The sequence below is a fragment of the Ranitomeya variabilis genome, chromosome 5 (genome assembly GCF_051348905.1).
Source record: "Ranitomeya variabilis isolate aRanVar5 chromosome 5, aRanVar5.hap1, whole genome shotgun sequence".
Lineage (NCBI taxonomy): Eukaryota > Metazoa > Chordata > Amphibia > Anura > Dendrobatidae > Ranitomeya > Ranitomeya variabilis.
This window is the reverse complement of record NC_135236.1, coordinates 133,500,383-133,520,527: the sequence shown is the minus strand read 5'-3', so window position 1 is coordinate 133,520,527 and position 20,145 is coordinate 133,500,383. Positions and strand designations below refer to the sequence as shown.

The window sequence follows — 20,145 nt, the reverse complement described above, 5'->3', positions numbered from 1 at the left end:
CACCCCCTCCCCCCACGTACGGTGCCCTTCCACCCACAGACACTGCCGTGCCCTCCCTCCTGCAAACAGGTAGGCTCACGAAAGACCCGGTGACTGATGAGCGATTATGTCAGGAATCCGTACAGAAGACTTCGGTGTTCCCACAAAAAGAATTTCACATGCTACGTCTTGGAAAAAAGCACCGCAGGTCAGTTCACGCAGCGTAAAAAAGCACAGTGGGCATGAGATTTCTATTAATCCCATCCACTGTGCTTGTACAATAAAATGCAGCGTTTTGGATTCTGTGAAAATACGCTGCATCCAGAACGCTAGTGACAGAGCATTTGTATGTACCCTTAGGGTGCTTTCACATTGCGTCTAAGGTCAGTTTGGTGGCCCTGTCGGGGCTTACTTCCAAACCACCAGCAAAACGGGATTTGGACGTATGTGCCGATGGGGCAATAGACTGCAATGATGCAAACGTGTGCTTTGTCTTACATCATTTTTAGGAGTGTACGGTCACCTACAGGAGGCGGACACTCAGACGTAGTAGACTGCATCTGAGTATATGCTATGCCTCCTATAGGTGTACACTCCCGAAGAGGATGCATGGCAGAGCACACATTTGCTGTCAACATCATTGCAGTCTATTGCCCCATCAGCAAATACGTCTAAATCTAGTTCTGCGGGGAGATCGAACATAAGCCCAGATGGGGCCACCGAACGTGACACTAGACGCAGTGTGAAAGTACCCTTATGGTCTATCAATTTGTGGATTGGCAGAGGCTGCACTGCAATGGAAAGAAAGGTGATTGATGACGCTGAAACAGACTTGAAATAAATAGTATACAGAATAGATCATCTGTCAGTGGTTCAGCACTGCTGCCTAATGCTATGGAAAAGCAGCACCATTAACTGTACTAGGGCAGCACTAATTCTGAGTGACACCTCCAGGGTGTCTGCAGCTGCCGCTGGCCTGGTGCCCATGGTTTCTACTGACTAAACCTTTGTGTGGAGTAGTCAGTGTTGGAAACAGTCAGTATGTTGGTTTAGTAATGTATTAATCTACACCAGCACGCACTGTCACTCAGTGCTGGGACCTTATTAACCTGACGCGCTCATCACCGCTGTCATCAGAACTGCTGAACATCAATATTGAATACTGCGTTATATCAAAGGAAAAAAACCCTGAATGAATCTACACCACCAGCAGCACTGTCACGCTGTCAGCTGGCTTTTTAACCTGTTGTGCTCATCAGAACTCCTGTCATCACTCATAAGAGCTGCCATCAATGCTATTATCGCTCATCAGAGGTGTCATCACACATCAGAGCTGTCATCAGAGCTCCAGTCATTACTCATCAAAGCTGTCATCTGTGCTGTCATCACTCAGAGCTGTCATCACTGAGGACAGCTCTGATGACAGCTCTGGTGAGTGATGACCGCATGCTGATGACTCATCAGCGCTGTCATCAGCAATGTCATGAGCACTGCTGCTACCTTCAGTCTTGTAATATTGTGGGGCATCAGTGACCTTTGCATGTTTGTTTGACTTTATGTAAGATTCTCGACCATACTGCTCCATTGAAAATGTTACTATTATAAATTTGCTAGTTAGAGATGCTTTATAAAAATGGTACTCTTTCTTACATTATTTTGAACCCCATAATAGTACCAAAGAGATGTCTGCTCCAGTTTTATGAAATGTAGACATGGCATACTTCAAAAGGAATTTTCCTGGTAAGATGCACGTGATCTGGCATTAATAGAACCTTGTAATAAAGTCCCCTAGTACCAGGTGCCCAATTGCCATTACTTATTTAAGAAAGCGGTGCCTGCGCTACACCAGCATGTCGCAGACAGTATCACTCGTTCCATGAAAAATGTCTGCCAGTGTGCATTTCACCACTGACACCTGAAGGAGCAAACATGGTCAGGGACATTACAACTTGCTGACTGGGCACTGGGTGCCTCTGGTGGATGTAAGGGCAGATGGGCAAGGGGCTGCTTCCCAAGGACTCAGGAATAAACCTCTTTATCCAACACGTCCTCCATTGCTTCTGCATCCTCCACCTCCTCTAGTGCCTTCACCTGCATCCTCAACCTCCCTTAATGAGACACGCGTTTCAACAGTGCAGACAGAAGCCCCCCTCCATACTGCACAGCCAGGGCTCACTGCAATCAGGCAGTGTTTAACCCCTTCATGACCCAGCCTATTTTGGCCTTAATGACCTTGCCGTTTTTTGCAATTCTGACCAGTGTCCCTTTATGAGGTAATAACTCAGGAACGCTTCAACGGATCCTAGCGATTCTGAGATTGCTTTTTCGTGACATATTGGGCTTCATGTTAGTGGTAAATTTAGGTCGATAATTTCTGAGTTTATTTGTGAAAAAAACGGAAATTTGGCGAAAATTTTGAAAATTTCGCAATTTTCACATTTTGAATTTTTATTCGGTTAAACCAGAGAGTTATGTGACACAAAATAGTTAATAAATAACATTTCCCACATGTCTACTTTACATCAGCACAATTTTGGAAACATTTTTTTTTTGCTAGGAAGTTATAAGGGTTAAAATTTGACCAGTGATTTCTCATTTTTACAACAAAATTTACAAAACCATTTTTTTTAGGGACCACCTCACATTTGAAGTCAGTTTGAGGGTTCTATATGGCTGAAAATACCCAAAAGTGACACCATTCTAAAAACTGCACCCCTCAAGGTGCTCAAAACCACATTCAAGAAGTTTATTAACCCTTCAGGTGTTTCACAGCAGCAGAAGCAACATGGAAGTAAAAAATGAACATTTAACTTTTTAGTCACAAAAATGATCTTTTAGCAACAATTTTTTTATTTTCCCAAGGGTAAAAGGAGAAACTGGACCACGAACGTTGTTGTCCAATTTGTCCTGAGTAGGCTGATACCTCATATGTGGGGGTAAACCACTGTTGGGGCGCACGGCAGGGCTCGGAAGGGAAGGAGCGCCATTTGACTTTTTCAATGAAAAATTGGCTCCAATCTTTAGCGGACACCATGTCACGTTTGGAGAGCCCCCGTGTGCCTAAACATTGGAGCTCCCCCACAAGTGACCCCATTTTGGAAACTAGACCCCCCAAGGAACTTATCTAGAAGCATAGTGAGCACTTTAAACCCCCAGGTGCTTCACAAATTGATCCGTAAAAATGAAACAGTACTTTTATTTCACAAAAAAATTATTTTAGCCTCAATTTTTTCATTTTCACATGGGCAACAGGATAAAATGGATCCTAAAATTTGTTGGGCAATTTCTCCTGAGTACGCCGATACCTCATATGTGGGGGTAAACCACTGTTTGGGTGCACGGGAAGGCTCGGAAGGGGAGGCGTGCCATTTGACTTTTTGAATGGAAAATTAGCTCCAATCGTTAGCGGACACCATGTCGCGTTTGGAGAGCCCCTGTGTGCCTAAACATTGGAGCTCCCTTACAAGTGACCCCATTTTGGAAACTAGACCCCCCAAGGAACTTATCTAGATGCATAGTGAGCACTTATAACCCCCAGGTGCTTCACAGAAGTTTATAACGCAGAGCCATGAAAATAAAAAATAATTTTTCTTTCCTCAAAAATGATTTTTAGCCCAGAATTTTTTATTTTCCCAAGGGTAATAGGAGAAATTGGACCCCAAATGTTGTTGTCCAGTTTGTCCTGAGTACGATGATACCCCATATGTGGGGGTAAACCACTGTTTGGGCGCACGGCAGGGCTCGGAAGGGAAGGCATGCCATTTGGCTTTTTGAATAGAAAATTAGCTCCAATCATTAGCGGACACCATGTCGCGTTTGAAGAGCCCCTGTGTGCCTAAACATTGGAGCTCCCGCACAAGTGACCCCATTTTGGAAACTAGACCTCCCAAGGAACTAATCTAGATGTGTGATGAGCACTTTGAACCCCCAAGTGCTTCACAGAAGTTTATAACGCAGAGCCATGAAAATAATAAATGTGTTTCCTTTCCTCAAACATATTTTTTTAGCCCAGAATTTTTTATTTTTGCAAGGGTAACAGGAGAAATTTGACCACAAAAGTTGTTGTCCAGTTTCTCCTGAGTACGCTGATACCCCATATGTGGGGGTAAACCACTGTTTGGGCACATGCCGGGGCTCGGAAGGGAAGTAGTGACATTTGAAATGCAGACTTTGATGGAATGGTCTGCGGGCGTCACATTGCATTTGCAGAGCCCCTGATGCGCCTAAACAGTAGAAACACCCCACAAGTGACCCCATTTTGGAAACTAGACCCCCAAGGAACTTATCTAGATGTGTGGTGAGCACTTTCAACCCCCAAGTGCTTCACAGAAGTTTATAACGCAGAGCCGTGAAAATAAAAAATAATTGTTCTTTCCTCAAAAAATTATGTTTTAGCAAGTAATTTTTTATTTTTGCAAGGGTAACAGGAGAAATTGGACCCCAACAGTTGTTGCCCAGTTTATCCTGAGTACGCTGGTACCCCATATGTGGGGGTAAACCACTGTTTGGGCGCACGTCGGGGCTTGGAAGGGAGGGAGCACCATTTGACTTTTTGAACGCAAGATTGGCTGGAATCAATGGTGGCGCTATGTTGCGTTTGGAGACCCCTGATGTGCCTAAACAGTGGAAACCCCTCAATTCTAACTTCAACACTAACCCCAACACACACCCCAACACACCCCTAATCCTAATCCCAACTGTAGCCATAACCCTAATCACAACCCTAACCCCAACACACCCCTAACCACAACCCTAACCCCAACACACCCGTAACCCTAATTCCAACCCTAACCCTAATCCTAACCCTAATCCCAACCCTAACCACAACTGTAACCCCAACACACCCCTAACCCTATCCGTAACCCTAACCACAAGCCTAATCTTAACACTATTTCCAACCCTAGCCCTAATTCCAACCCTAACTCTAATTCCAACCCTAACCCTAAGGCTATGTGCCCACGTTGCGGATTCGGGTGAGATTTTTCCGCACGATTTTTGAAAAATCTGCAGGTAAAAGGCACTGCGTTTTACCTGCGGATTTACAGCGGATTTCCAGTGTTTTTTTGTGCGGATTTTACCTGCGGATTCCTATTGAGGAACAGGTGTAAAACGCTGCGGAATCCGCACAAAGAATTGACATGCTGCGGAAAATACAACGCAGCGTTTCTGCACGGAATTTTCCGCACCATGGGCACAGCGGATTTGGTTTTCCATAGGTGTACATGGTACTGTAAACCTGATGGAAAACTGCTACGAATTCGCAGCGGCCAATCCGCTGCGGATCCGCGGCCAATCCGCAGCGGATCCGCAGCCAAATCCGCACTGTGTGCACATGCCATAACCCTACCCCTAACCCTACCCCTAACCCTACCCCTAGTTCTAACCCTAGTTCTAACCCTAACCCTAGGGTAAAAAGAAAAAAAAATATTTTCTTTATTTTATTATTGTCCCTACCTATGGGGGTGATAAAGGGGGGGTATTTATTTTTTTATTTTGATCGCTGTGATAGAAGCTATCACAGCGATCAAAATGTACTTGTAACGAATCTGCCGGCCGGCCGATTCGGCGGGCGCACTGCGCATGCGCCCGCCATTTTGGAAGATGGCGGCGCCCATGGAGAAGACGGATGCACACCGGGAGCCTCGGTAAGTATAAAAGGGGGGGGAGATCGGGGCACGGGGGGGCGTCGGAGCACGGGGGGGTGGCATAGGTGCACGTGGGAGCGGAGCACAAGACGGAGGGGAGCGGAGCACAGATCGGTGGCTTGGGGGGGGCGTCCGGTGGGGTGGGGGGGTCACATAAGTGTTTCCAGCCATGGCCGATGATATTGCAGCATCGGCCATGGCTGGATTGTAATATTTCACCAGTTTTTTAGGTGAAATATTACAAATCGCTCTGATTGGCTGTTTCACTTTCAACAGCCAATCAGAGCGATCGTAGCCACGGGGGGGGTGAAGCCACCCCCCCTGGGCTGAAGTACCACTCCCCCTGACCCTGCAGATCGGGTGAAATTGGAGTTAACCCTTTCACCCAATCTGCAGGGACGCGATCATTCCATGACACCACATAGGCGTCACAGGTCGGATTGGCACCGACTTTCATGACGCCTACGTGGCGTCAAAGGTCGGGAAGGGGTTAAATTAATATGCCTTGGAGATCGCAGTCACACAGCTGGAGAGTGGTGGACATTATTCAGGCCAAGTATGAGCAATGGCTGCCTCCACTAAACCTGAAGCCAGGGAAGGCAGTGTGCGGTAACTGTGCAAACCTAGTGAAGGCCCTATGCCAGAGCAACCTCATACATGTGCCTTGCATGGCTCCCCTCCTCAACCTGGCAGTACAGCAATTTCTCCACCAGTAACCCGGCATGGATGCACTGCTGGAGAAAGCATGGTTGCTGTGTGCTCACTTACACTGTTCACACCCCATGGGTCATCGACTCGCATCGCTACAGAGGTGTTTCGGCCTACCGGTTAACAGTTTGATATGTGATGTGCCGACACTGGGATAAAATTCTGCACATGTTGCAGCAACTGTGACAGCAGCGACGAGCCTGGTGCAGTATTGTCCTTTTGCATAGCCTGGGTCAACGCAGTATAGATGTGGTGCAAATCACGCTTGCGGAGTGGGCACAGATGAAGGACCTCTGCACCCTTCTGCACCGTTTCAAAATGGCTACCAAGATTGGTTAGTGCTGACAATGCCATCGTCAGCATCACTATTCCGGTAGTCTACATGCTGGAGCACACTTTGAATAGTCTGTGGGAGGAGGTGGTGGGATAATAATAAGATCTCCAAGTTGCAGACTGTTGTCGCACAGGTGGGTGCCATAGGAGGCTGGATTACAGCGATCGAGGGAGGCTCATGAAACCAGACAAACTGTTACTGAAGGTGCAGGAGCCGAGGAACAAACGGAGGCCGACGAGGAGGAAGACGTGATTGGCGCGCAAGAGGAGAACGATCCCCTCTGTGCTGTCTGTGGTTGATGGAAGGGGATGGAGGAAGCAGGCTTGAGTGTTACTCTGCCACCAACACACCATGGACTTGGACCTCATGGAACTGCCCGACAAGCGCCTCTTGCTGAACTAACTGCAACATGATGCCCTTATTGTTAAGATTAGAAATAGTGCTGACTACTGGCCACCGTTAGATCCACAGTACAAGAGAGTAAATTTAGCCAGATCCTTCCCCCGCAGGAAAGGGACACGTGCATGCTGAAGTATTGAAACATGCTTGTAGACAGAAAAAAAAAAAAGAAATCGATGAATCCAGCAGGAATGTAGTAAAATCAGTAAATGTATTTATCCATTTTTAAAAAAAGGAAAGGGTTGTATCCTATGGTACACCACTTGTAAATAAGTTATTATTTCTTACAGCATTATGCACACATGGCAGCGTTTTTCCGACGCGTTTCAACTAACGTCTTAATCATGTTGGTAGACCATCTTAAGACTGGTTTTCCTCAAGACAGCAGTGAGGCACACCGTGTGCATCGCAGTTATAGACTTCCAACCCCGGAAACGATGCGCTGTCAATGCAAAAACATTAGCAGCTGCTGCAGTGTAATTGGCATAAGCGTTCTCTCAGAATGTGTTTTCAGCGTTGCTGGTGATGTCCTGATGGATAAGTGAATCCGGATGTCCCCTGAAACTGTAGACCGCCTAACTTTCACCAAGATGAGCAAGTCATGGATCTCCAATGAGGTTTTTCACGCCAGTCTAAGACTGGCAGACTAGGTGATGGTGTTTTTAGTGCGATGCACTGATCTTGTATCATTGCAGTCTGTGACACCTTTGTTGTGGCTTCTGTGCCTGCTGTTGCTACTGCTGCTGATGTTACAATTTTTGAAATGTGGAGACTCCAAGTTGGGTCTCCATCTGGTGGGTTGCCTGTAGTGGAAGAGGTGTCAGAGCCCCATTATACTATTTCTGCTCTGGGGAAATTGATGTCACTTTAGTGGTGTGTGGCAATAATTTTTTAAAATGTTTGCACTCCAAGTTGGTTCTCCATGTGTGTTGCCTGTAGCAGTAGGGCTCCCAGACGGGCAGGTCTGCACTTACATTCAGTCAACTACCTGTTTTGCGATCCTTAAATTTTTCTAACAATAGTGATCTACCAAGCTCAAATTTGTGCCACCTGAGTGTGGCTGTGCAGAAAAGCAGTTTGAACTGTTGCATGAAGTATCAGGTCTCCCAGCACAGCAGGCATACACCGGCCCCTCACCCGCCTTGCCTTAATTTAAACTTCAATTGAAAAGTTTTAAATCCTGACCCAAACCCTGATACCTCATGCATGGCCTGTGGCTGACTACTGCTGTGCCATTCTAAAATGTCTACTGTCAATGAATTTATGCCACTTTCCCTGTTGCCTGCCCATAATTTTTGGAAATATTTGGACTCCAAGTTGGATCTCCATGTATGTTGCCTGAATCTGGCAGGGCTCTCAGAGCAACATGTCTACACCCGTTACTCATCCACCTTTTACTGATCAATGTTTCAGCTAGAAATGCTGGTCCAAGCCCTGTCCCATGCATCTTTGCTGCACAATTATACTATTTGTACTCTGGGTCAATTGATGCCACTTATCCTGGCGTCTGCCCCTAATCTGAGCTGTTTGGGAACAGGGTCTTGATACCCTCAGTTACTGGAGCACTGCTATCAGAGTAGGCTAAACTAACCTTGCAATGGCACACGGATAACCCGCACACCTTTCGGCTACCCTGAAAAGCTACAAACAAGGACTGGGGTATCCTCAAATGACTAGTTATAGACTTGTATAACGACTTAAATTTTTCCTCCCCTGAATTCCTAATGTCATTACAGAAGGAGGGCAGGTCAATTTCTTGACTCCTATGAAATTTTAAGGCTACCTTTTGGGAAGGTAGGCCAGATCAGGTCTCAATATAATCCTATCCTCATATACCTGTGTAGAAGGGTTTATTGAAAGGGCCTAGATATCACCCACCCTGTGGGCACAGGTCAGTGCTACCAATATAATAGTTTTAAGCGCAAAATACTTAGCCGACAACTCATGTAAAGGCTCAAATGGATTTTTGGTCAATGCCACCAGTACAAAGTTTAGATCCCATGTGAGAACCCATGGAATTGGGACTGCCCTGGATCTATCACAGGATCTTATGAACCTGGATATACAATTATAATCTCGCAGCTAATAAGTGGGTTATGCACCCAAGTCTGAAACCTGAACCTTGAAGGTACTGGCTAGGATGGAGCCGACTGGAGCCTCCCCCCTAACCCCAACCCCCCCCCCACCGGTTTCCCTGAAAATTCTAGACATTCCCTCCACGTCCTGCAGTAAAGTTTTGTTATAGGCTTTCTACTCTTTAACAAGGTGGAGACTAACCCCCGAGAAATATTTCTGACTCCGTATTTCCCTCTCAAATTCCATGCTGCTAGATGGAAGCCCTTCACTTGAGTGGCATACTGGACCCAGAGTGATAAGTTCCAGGATCTCCGGCAAGATCCAAAGATCTTACAAGGACATTATCCTCAATAGGGAAAACCATGTTTTTTTTGTCCAGAATGGAGCAATCAGTATCACTCTCTCCTGATCCTCCCTGATCTTCACGACTGCTGGGATCATTGCTAGTGCAGGAAAGGCATATGCAATCCAGAAATTCCAGGGGATCTGAAGGGCATCTACCGCATAAAGGTTTTCCCTTGAGTTCAGTGAAAAGCACTTTTTCATTTTCATGTTCTGTTTGTAGGCAAACAAGTCTATTTTTTGGCAATCCCCATGAGCGAACTATCCACTGAAACACCTGGGAGTTTAGGGTCCATTCTCCTTGTTTCAGTCTGTTGCAGCTTAGGAAGTCTGCCTTTCTGCCTTGGTTTTCTGTCCCCTATGTGCAGCGCTGTTCGGGACAAAAGGTGTTGCTCTCCCAGCTAGAAGAATCTGATGGGATGGAAGGAAGAAAGCCCTTTCGAGCCCTTTCTACAGCACACAACTTTTTCAGGTTTGACCCCTCCTGTCAAAGTGACCAAGACCCTGAATTGTACGAACTCTCAGGTGTGCTCTCCAACCTGAATTGCTTGCATCGGTTGTGACTATGCCGCTTACCAGCTTTATCCATTGGACCCTTGATGTTAGGTTTGCCCTGTCTGCCTACTATGAGAGGGAGTTTCTTACCTCCAAAGAAAGTTTCACCTTCCTTTCGAATTGTCCTTTTAGCAACCTCTGTACAGACAGAATTTCCCACTGAAGCTGCGTCGTGTAGAGCTGGGTTCACCTCACTGCTAGGATGCTGGATGTTAGGGTTCTTAACAGGGACATTGCCTTCATTAGTGTCATTTTTGGAACTTCTAGTGCTGCCGAGGCAAGGTCTATTTCCTTGTCCATTTTGTCATCGGGTAAAAGATAATTCTGAAGTTCAGAATTTAGAATGAAGCCCAGGAATGACTATTCGTGCTGGATTTAGCCTAGACTGGTGAGTTTTCACCATCCAGCCAAGATCTTCTAAGATGACTCTCACATCTCAGTTGTGTTGCCAGTGGTCCTCCAAATTCCCAACTATAAACAAGTCGTCAAAGTAAGGAACGATAAATGTGTTCCGGATGCGAAGGTAGGCAGTCATCTCGGCCATTACCTTGGTGAAAATCCTTGGAGCCATCGACAAACCAAATGGAAGGCCTCTGAATTGGTAATGCCTGATTTCCCACTGTACGTACAAGGCCACTCATTTCCCAATGGTAAATGAATCGCAATGTGATAAGCATCCTGTAAGTTGACGACCACCCCACCATGGAAAAATTCTGAAAGAGCAGTTGTATGGTCATACTCACTGATTCTATTTTGAGGGTCTGATTTTTTTATCCACCGGTTGAGGTTCTTTAGGTTGATGGTGGTTCTGAAAGAACGTTTTTCTTTTTTTAATCAAAAGGATGGGGGGGGGGGATAAAATCCCCTTCATTTTTCTTCCTCCAGAACCTCGTACAGAATCTGTTTCCTTATCAAGCCCAATATCTTCATCTCTAGGGCTAGCTGTCATTCCAATGACTTCCTGGGGGTGTCATTACAAAGGTCTAATGCAGCAGACCTTTCCTTGTGTCCAGAATGCAGACACTGGGAGAGAGGTTCTCTCGTACCTGGATGAAGAGGGAAAGCCTTCCTCCCATTTATAGCCTGGCATCATTGAGAGGATTTCCTAGATTTTGAAGATGGACCTCCGAACATAAATCCAAGCTCTTTGTTACTTTTGGACACCTATTTCCTTCTCTCTCACTGAGGACTTCCCTATTACAACTTTTCCTTAGAAAATAAGTCTTCCTTGTATCACCTGTGAAAAAAAAAACAAAAACCGGGAAAGCCATGCTTCTTGCCTTCCTTTTCTAAGATATCATCCATTCTTTCCTAACAAAAAGTGGCCATCACACAGGATAGTATGAAAAAGAACTGGGAAGAAAGCACAAAAGGGGAGTCAAGGAAAAGGGGAGAAACACTCACTTCGCTGAGTTGCTTAATGGCAACACAAATGGCATATAACAGCTGCTGCACAGATACCGGTCGCAACGGACAACCACAAATACAAAGGAAACGAATGGAGGTATCACTTATGCGCTGCTGAGATGGAGTAATCAAAATCAAAACATTTGAACAGGTTTAAAAGTAAACGCGTTTCGAGGTCATGCAGGACCTCTTCATCAGGACAAACTGGTTTGTCCTGATGAAGAGGTCCTGCGTGACCTCAAAACACGTTGACTTAAACCTGTTCCAATAAATGTTTTGATTTTAAGGATTATTCCATCTCAGCATCGCATAAGTGATACCTCCGTTTGTTTCCATTTTATCACACAGGATCGAGGATAGTTTTTTATTTTATTTTTTTTTTAAGACTGAAGGTCTCATGGACAGCCTTGAAGCCACAAAGCCAGACTGATAGATCTCAATTTTTTCTAATTTGTTCCAGAGTTTCTTTGGATCGTGGCATGGTGTCTAGCTTTTGAGGATCATTTGGTCTACTTCACTTTGTCAGGCATGTCCTATACAAGTGATTTCTTGATTGAGAACTTTACATATATATACATATACACATGGATATTGGCAAAACTGCAGCTTTTTTCACTCTTCTAAATGCAGAGAATGTATTGATCACCATTTATTTAATTTGACCTTGAAGAGATTCTTTCAAGGCTCTAAACCATGCCTATATTGGATATCCTTTTTAAGGGAACATTTTGAAATAACCATTTACATACCTGCTGAATCTTCAGCTCCCACTGTCACAGGGGTCCTCACGGTCTCTGTAGTGATCACATCTAGTCCATCATTAACCTAACTACTGCAACCAACCACTGGCTTCAGAGGTGACATTTGACCAGAGCTCAAAAATTTTAGTTAATTTTTTTAATGGATATCTAGAGTTTGTGACCTAAAAGGCTCAATAGGGATATCAAGCTTTGTGATGTTTGATAACTCTGAGGCACAGACTTTTAAAATAAGTGCATTTGACAGGCACTACAAGTTATCTAACTACATGAAGTGTGCATGATTGATTCCAGCTTCACAAGTAGTCAAAATGCCACGAATTTCTTATTGGGTCCAACAAAAGTTAAACCAATCAGGTCCAGTGTTGTGCTATTAACCCTCTCATTGCTTGTTTTCAAACAGCTCAAGATGATTTGCGGTGGATTTCACAGAACCTTTCTAGCAGATTTCATAGTTATGCTTTTTTTAACCCCTTTCCGACGTTGACTGTAATAGTACACCCATGTCAGAATCCCTCCCTTTGATGTTGGCTCCAGCGCTGAGCCCACATCTTTCCTGGCACATGTCAGCGGTTTTGAACAGCTGACATGTGCCTCTAACAGCCGCAGGTGGAATCGCAATCTAACCGCGACTGTTAACCCGTTAAATGCTGCTGTTAATCTTTGACAGCCGCTTCCGTGAAGCACGCCGGAAATTCCACCCATCGGTGAACCCGTCACATGATAGTGGGTCACTGATGGGTTGGCATGACAACCAGAGGTCTCCAGCAGACCTCTATGGTTGTCACTGCTAGATTACTATGAGCCCCACCCTCACCTGTATGTAAGAGCCTATCAAAGTACTGCAGCTTCTAGTCTCCCATGGAGAATATTGAAGCATGTAAAAAGCAAAAAAAAAAGTTTAAAAATATGGAAAAAAAAAAATATATAAAAAGTTCATATCACCCCCCTTTTGCCCCATTCAAAATAAAACATTGGAAAAAACCCAAACATACACATATTTGGTATTGCAGAGCTCAAAATCGCCCAGTCAATATAAAAAAAAAGAATTGACCCGATCAGTAAACAGTGTAACAAGTAAAAAATTAAAAATGCCAGAAATACGTTTTTTGGTCGCCACTACATTGCAATAAAATGCAATAACGGGCGATCAAAAGATCATATATATACACCAAAATAGTATCAATAAAAACATCAGCTCAGTGTCCAAAAAATAAACCCTCACCCAGCCACTAATCACGAAAATTGGAGACACTACAAGTCTCGGAAAATTGCGCCATTTTTTTCTAACCAAAGTTTGGACTTTTTTTTCATCACTCAAATAAAACCTAGACATGTTTGGTGTCTATGAACTTGTAATTACCTGGAGAATCATAATGGCAGGTCAGTTCGAGAATTTAGTTAACATGGTAAAAAAACAAAAACCCAAAACACAACTGTGGAATTGCAGTTTTTTTGCATTTTCACCGCACTTGGAATTTTTTTTTTCCATTTTCCAGTACACGATATGTTAAAACCAATAGTGTCATTCAAAAGTACAACTCGTTCCGCAAAAAACAAGCCCTCACATGGCCATTTTGACCAAAAAATAAAGTTCTGGCTCTGGGAAGAAGGGGAACAAAAAACAAAAAACGGAAAATGGCCTGGGGGTTAAAAAGGTTAAACCCGATGTCCACAGCTGCCTACATACAAGAGCCCACCAGAAACATTGACTCTGGGGGCCCCATTATCTACAGGCAAATATTATTGGTCGGAGATAGAGGATACTATGTGGGTTGTAGTTTCTCTTTTATGTAATTTGAATCTATGCTTTTAAAAATAATAAAATGAGTGTATGCTGATGCTGGATGTTGCTTTTTAGCTGCATATATTGCATGAAGTGCATTGTGGCAAGCATTGCCCATGTGGAGGGCCCACCAGAGAATTCACCCGTTCTCCTGTGGGCCAGTCTGAGCCTGCTTACAGAGCAGTAAGGTGCAGGATAAATCCTCTACAAGTCAAATTCATTTATGAACCTTTATGGCAACTCCTACCATGTATAAACATTTTTTTTTTTTAAAAGGTTGGTTTTCCAAACACAACCCTTGTATATACCCTGCTAAGTTACATGGATGTCAGAGGTGGGCCATCAGAGGTGGATCACAATAACCCCTCTTTCCAATTATCGTTGGGATATTGCAGATGGTCATAAATTGTATTATCACATGTGGGCTAATCTTGCCCACTAACACATGGGCTGGTTGGATTTTCTAAAGTTCGAGCCATTCTGCTGTCTCAATGGAAAGGAGTTGTCATACAACCCAAGTATAAGTCTCCTTAATAGAGTATGAAACCAATACAGTAAAAGGTAGGGGTTACTTAGGGTTCTTACAAGTAGATTTTTAGACCATAGTCCAACACTACTTACTATTTTCCTCTCATAAAAGGTACCGCTGCTGTAGGTTGTAGCCAGAGTAGATGCGCATTCTTCCAAGTACCATGGTTTGTATCCATTTTCAGTAGTGCTACTAATGGAGATTGTAAAGATGCTGTTGGTATATCCATCACAGGAGCAGTAGTCTCCTTCACGACCACCATTCCCAGATGCCCAGACAAAGATGGAGCCCAATCCTTTACGACCCTATAAGCAAAATCATTATTTCAGTTAAAAGAACCACTAAATGGACAGATATTCAACAAGATGTGATAGCAGATACATTTTTCTCATTGCCCTGTACGAATATTTGAAGACTTTGTAATTAATATTAGCTGATGCTTTAAAAGAAAAAAAAAAAGACTTTCATAATCCTATCAACGCCATTCTGTCTCCGCTACATCCCGGAAGAGCGAATAAAGGATTGTCGGATGGAGCAAGAGTTTAGATGCCATGTGGCTCAAAGCCAGGGTTCTCCTGAACAATCGGGATGAATACTAGTCCAGTACAGCTGCAGATTCATTCTCCATTGAGGATTGACAACTGGGGACCCTGATGGCTTCCCTAAAACCTAAACTAATGGCCGGCCTGATGCATTATCACATCGCAACAGTATGTGACACGCGTGTCAGCTGTTCACGCCCTTACCATATGGGCTCATGTAATGGAAAATGTTTTATTAAGTCATGCCATAACTAGAAAAACCATTAGTCATGTATTTCCCTGTGCACCAACAGAATATGATTGCTGCTCAATGCTGACTAGATGGTGTAAGCTTTAAACAAGGAACACAAAAGGCAGTATTAACCCTAAAACACCTAAAGAAGCTAAAAAACAATTTATAGAAAAAAAAATTGGTACACGCAATAGACGGTACACTATTTAAGCCAGGTATTGCATTTTGAAGACTAGGTTATCACGTGTCCATAGTGTCATGGCACAGAGCAACACTAGAGCATTGAAAAACCTGAAGCAAGCATTGTAACTTTGTTCCGATTGTCACTGTGGTTATTCCTTGAAGAAGCTTTTCTTAGAAGTGAGCCAAGAACTCCTCATGTAAGAAAACGCAAAAGGCGCCACAAAGATGTAACTGCTATAGTGTCTTTGAGCACTGCTAGGTTTCTTAACTTCTAAATAATTTTCAAATGTGTTTTTCTTAAGAGAACAGAAATAAAATGACAAGTGGGAAAAAAAAAGTTGCACAATCTGATGTCATAAGTCAGGTAAAATTGATATGTCAGCAACATAATATTCAAAATAAAATTATTACACCAGCTTAGCGGTTCGAAATGTCACTGAAATCCAGGGCGCGAACCTCACCAGGGACAACATCTGCATGCAGTTTGTATATTCTCACTGTTTTTGCATGCGTTTCCTCCCACACTTCAAAAACATCCTGAAGTGTGGGAGGAATTGGCTTCTATTGGAGCTGTCCCTCGTGTATTGCCTAAAATAGATAGGGAACATTTATGCTTAATTGGGGACAGGGTTGACAATCTCTGTAGAGCGCTGTGAAATATTCTTGTGTAATAAAACGAGAAAAACATCTCAGGGAAAAAAAAATATTTTTAGACCCACCTTAGAGAGGCCTCTGTACTCAAAAACAGAAAGATCATTAAAAAGATACTTTTAGTACTTTTTTTTAACCACTCAAAAAGGGTATTAAAATGTCTTCTGTGGGATAGGCGATACCTGTCACTAGAACAGCAGTCCTGAGCCCCTTGTTCACCACTGCATGAAAAAATTTGGAGAGCGTGGGAAGTGAGCAGGAACACTAACGCTCCAGTCAACATCTATAGAACGAAAACAGCAGAGTACATCGCTCACCTGTTCCATCATCCCTATAGACAATGGGGCACAGGGTGTACCATTTATACGCAGTTCTATACAACCAACTCCTCCCTATGATCATGCAGTGAGCAGGAACAAGTTGCTCGTGACTCCCAGTCTAGTGATTAGTGGATGGTGAATTGGTGGTTGGGGACCTCAATCAAACCTTTATTGCTTTTCCCATGGATAGGGGCTAAATGTCCTTGGATACTGTTCACATAAGGATTGGGATGTCGCTTTATAATAGAAACATCACTGCTTTCCTTGATCTGTCACACAAGTGGCATTAGCCATGCCCTATTGACTTCTAATGGAACCCACTAACTTCTACTGATGTTTCGTCAGTTTATCAAAAGCCAGAATCTGTGTTGTAGGCCCCTTAAAGTCTACAATTCACAACTGAACAGAACCAAAGAATTACCACAGTTTGAGGGCACAGGATTAAATGCTTCATGTACCAAAAATCACATCACCTTCTTTATGCCATCTTCAAATGCTTTCCTGGCTAGAGGCCCAGGTCCATCCACAGTCTTGCCATCATCATCTGGCCCCCAACTTGCACTATAAATATCAATGTAGTCGGGTCGGATACCCAGAGACTTTGCTTCAACAACATCTGTAACATCCCCATCTAACATGCGGATTCCTGGAATAACAAGAAGAGTTTCAGCTTATGTGCTGTTACTTAGTGAAGCTATTAGTCAGGTCTAGATCTCGAGATATGCAGAGTGACTTGGAGTGTGGTATACAAACACTGGCGTACTGTAAAACGCATTTTTTCCCAAATGTATAAATTTCATGTAAGCAGTTTGATGTCTCACCTGTTAAGTTGTTTAATTAGCTCAACCATTTCTTTCTCACTTTTTCCATACATGTGTAAGACCAACAATATTTCCACCATTTCAGTTTCCCTTGCTTGATTCAATTCAAAGATCAACATTTGTACTTGGTTTGCACTGTATGCCCTCATGTTTTAGTATGGTTTCAGGGTGCTCTTGGTAAATTGTTTATGATGTGGGTTAAAACAAGAGACTAATTGGCTCCCGATGAAATTGCTCTGGTGCACAGGAGTTCATTTGAGATGGAAAATGGGGATTATGAGTCTTGTGGACAGAGCGATGTGAATAGTGCAAATCCAGCTATCTAGAATAGGTTTGCGTTCCTACGCATTAGGTGGACAGTTTGCCAATCAAGAAACCGCAGAAATAACTTTAATGACAAGATATTATTGTGTGTGTATATATATATATATATATATATATATATATATATATATATATATATATATATATACACATACATATATATAAGTGCGTGTGTGTGTGCGCGTGCGTGTGCGTGCGTATGTGTGTATATATATTATATATATTTTACACTTTCCTAAAATTTTTGTAACCAAGAGTGTTCATTTAACAGTAGAGGACAACTTGACGACTGGGGTAATATACATTTTTTAAGGAGGGCTTCTTAACAGCTACTTGCTATAGGAAACAGTTATGCAGAATAATATACGGTACATGTTTTTCACATACCTGAACATCAGGTTTTTCTATATCAAAAATCAAACACTTTAACACCCCAAAAAATATCTATGTAGCTTAGCATTTGGTAGCTTTAGAATGGAGAAAAAACATCTATTTATTAAAGGACCAAAGTCGATAAATGGCTCTTGGCTTCAGGGTGGAATAAATACTTTTATGCTTGCAGCCCTTTCTCTCTGCCATAAACCTCTTGAACCATAAAACCACTCGGCGAATTCTTTATTTCGTAGTCCCACTGTTATAGTTTCCATTAAAAAAAAAAATCAAGTTGTGCATCCTTAAGTTGAGTGACATACTATGTTTGATAAAATGGAGAACAAAAGTTATGGCCACAAATTCCCCAGAATTTGGAACGCTCGCTAATGGAAATCCACTCTCCATGCGTTATTCCATCTTCAAATGTGAAAACGCACAGCTGCAGTGTAAAGAATATTCTACTCACAAAGTAGTTTTAGAGGGTAATGGACCTTCTTGTGAAAAGTGGCAAGCAGGCGTAGGTCAGGCAATGCTCTCTGGGAAAAGGACATGAAAATGAGCTTTCCTCCAAGAAGATAGTTGCTTTCTAGTACCACCCTTGTCAAATCTTTAGCCAAAACAGTCTTCACAACAACAACAAAAAAAAAAAAAAACCCAGACTGAACATCTCCAGACAGCTGTAATGGTGCTCATGCCTATTAGTAGAGAGATACTGGTTGACTAGGTAGAAGACCATTGAAGAGATTAGCATTGGTACCATGTCTCCCTATGGGAAAATCAAAGCTGACTGCACTGAAAGGGAATCTGTCATGTCATTTGTAGCATCTAAAGTGTCCCCAGTGTGTGGTCAGTGATGCAATGTGCATCATAACACGTTTTTTCAATAAAATTGCCACTGTAATAATTAGCAAAAAGTCCTTTATATAGTTATATCTCACCTGCTCGTTTAGTCATAGGGGTGTGCTTCATTGCGATCAGTTAGGTCTGTCGCCACCCACGCAATTAGAATTATGCTTCCGGGTTTGCGCCAACGTCACTTGAAATCTCGAGCTTGCGCAATGTGTATTGGGGAGCAGTGCTTGCACAGTGTGTACAGGCAAGTTACACTACTCCAAAATATAAATACATCCTACAGGTTGGCAAGCAAAACGAAGTCCTTATACAGGAGTATGAGCCTAAATATATAGTCATAGGTCCCAGAAAACTGTGACAAAACTGTCTTTTACAAAGTTCTGAAATTTTTCATTAAACCCACTAAAAAATATAAAAACATAACTTTTGGTATTTATGTAATTGCTGAAGAATCATATTGGAAAGACATTTTTGCAAAGCAATGAACAATAAAATCAAAACCCAGAAAACTATGTTGAAAACAACTTCTTCAATGTTTCACCCCTCTTGGAATTTCTTTCCCATTTATCCCCTATATTGAGTGGTAAAATAAATGGGGTCATTCAAAACAACTTGTCCCATATAAAACAAGCCCTAATGTGATCAAGTTGACGGAAAAATAAAAGCTATAACTGTTGAAAAAAAGGAATGGAAACAAAATTAGATCATCCTGTCATGAAGTGGCAGAGGTATAGCGTGGGTTCACAAGATGGAGGGGGGGAGGCCTATGTGCCAAATACTATGGGGGCACAAACTTTCACCTGCCACTGCTTCCTCTGCCTGGCCTGCAGAACAGATGAGCATCGCACAGGAAATAAGATAAGTGTCATCGGCTGCTGTGCTCTTCTTAGGCAACAACCAAGATGAAGTTCTCATTATGAAGTGAGCTTTGTCATATAAGTCTGTTAGAAGCCAACATGGACAATGTATGAATTAAAATACCACCGAACTAACAATCCATGAACTCTGGGGGGCGCTTGACACAAGAACCTTTTGGCTATATGAAGGACACCATCTGCAGAAAGATGAAAACCACTGCACTCACATTTGACCCTTGACACTGTTATCCATTCTGGACCTAAGAGTTCCACCTTCAGAAGAGAGTCTGCAGTGGCAGCCATGTACATGTTTATGGAGAACTCAAAAGACTGACATGATTGGATGGTTCTTTTATGTGGAAGGATTACAGGGATGGGCCATGTATGGGCCAATATAAAGGTTGACTGCAAATTGAGATTTTGGTTTTGGCTTTTATTCTAAGTCATGTGACAAGGCTAGTTAGAGCTTCGAT

General features: G+C 43.0%; 1 protein-coding gene across 2 annotated transcripts in view; it reads right to left on the bottom strand.

The window, feature by feature from the left end:
• The window catches only part of PCSK6 (proprotein convertase subtilisin/kexin type 6), a 253,784-nt gene that overhangs the window by 72,981 nt on the left and 160,658 nt on the right, over positions 1-20,145 (bottom strand). For both annotated transcript variants that reach the window (XM_077263337.1, XM_077263338.1), the window contains exons 8-9: positions 16,920-17,092; positions 14,611-14,823 (exon numbers count right to left, since the gene is read on the bottom strand). In XM_077263337.1, coding sequence (XP_077119452.1) covers positions 14,611-14,823; positions 16,920-17,092 — 386 coding nt within the window. The remainder of the gene's footprint in view (positions 1-14,610; positions 14,824-16,919; positions 17,093-20,145) is intronic.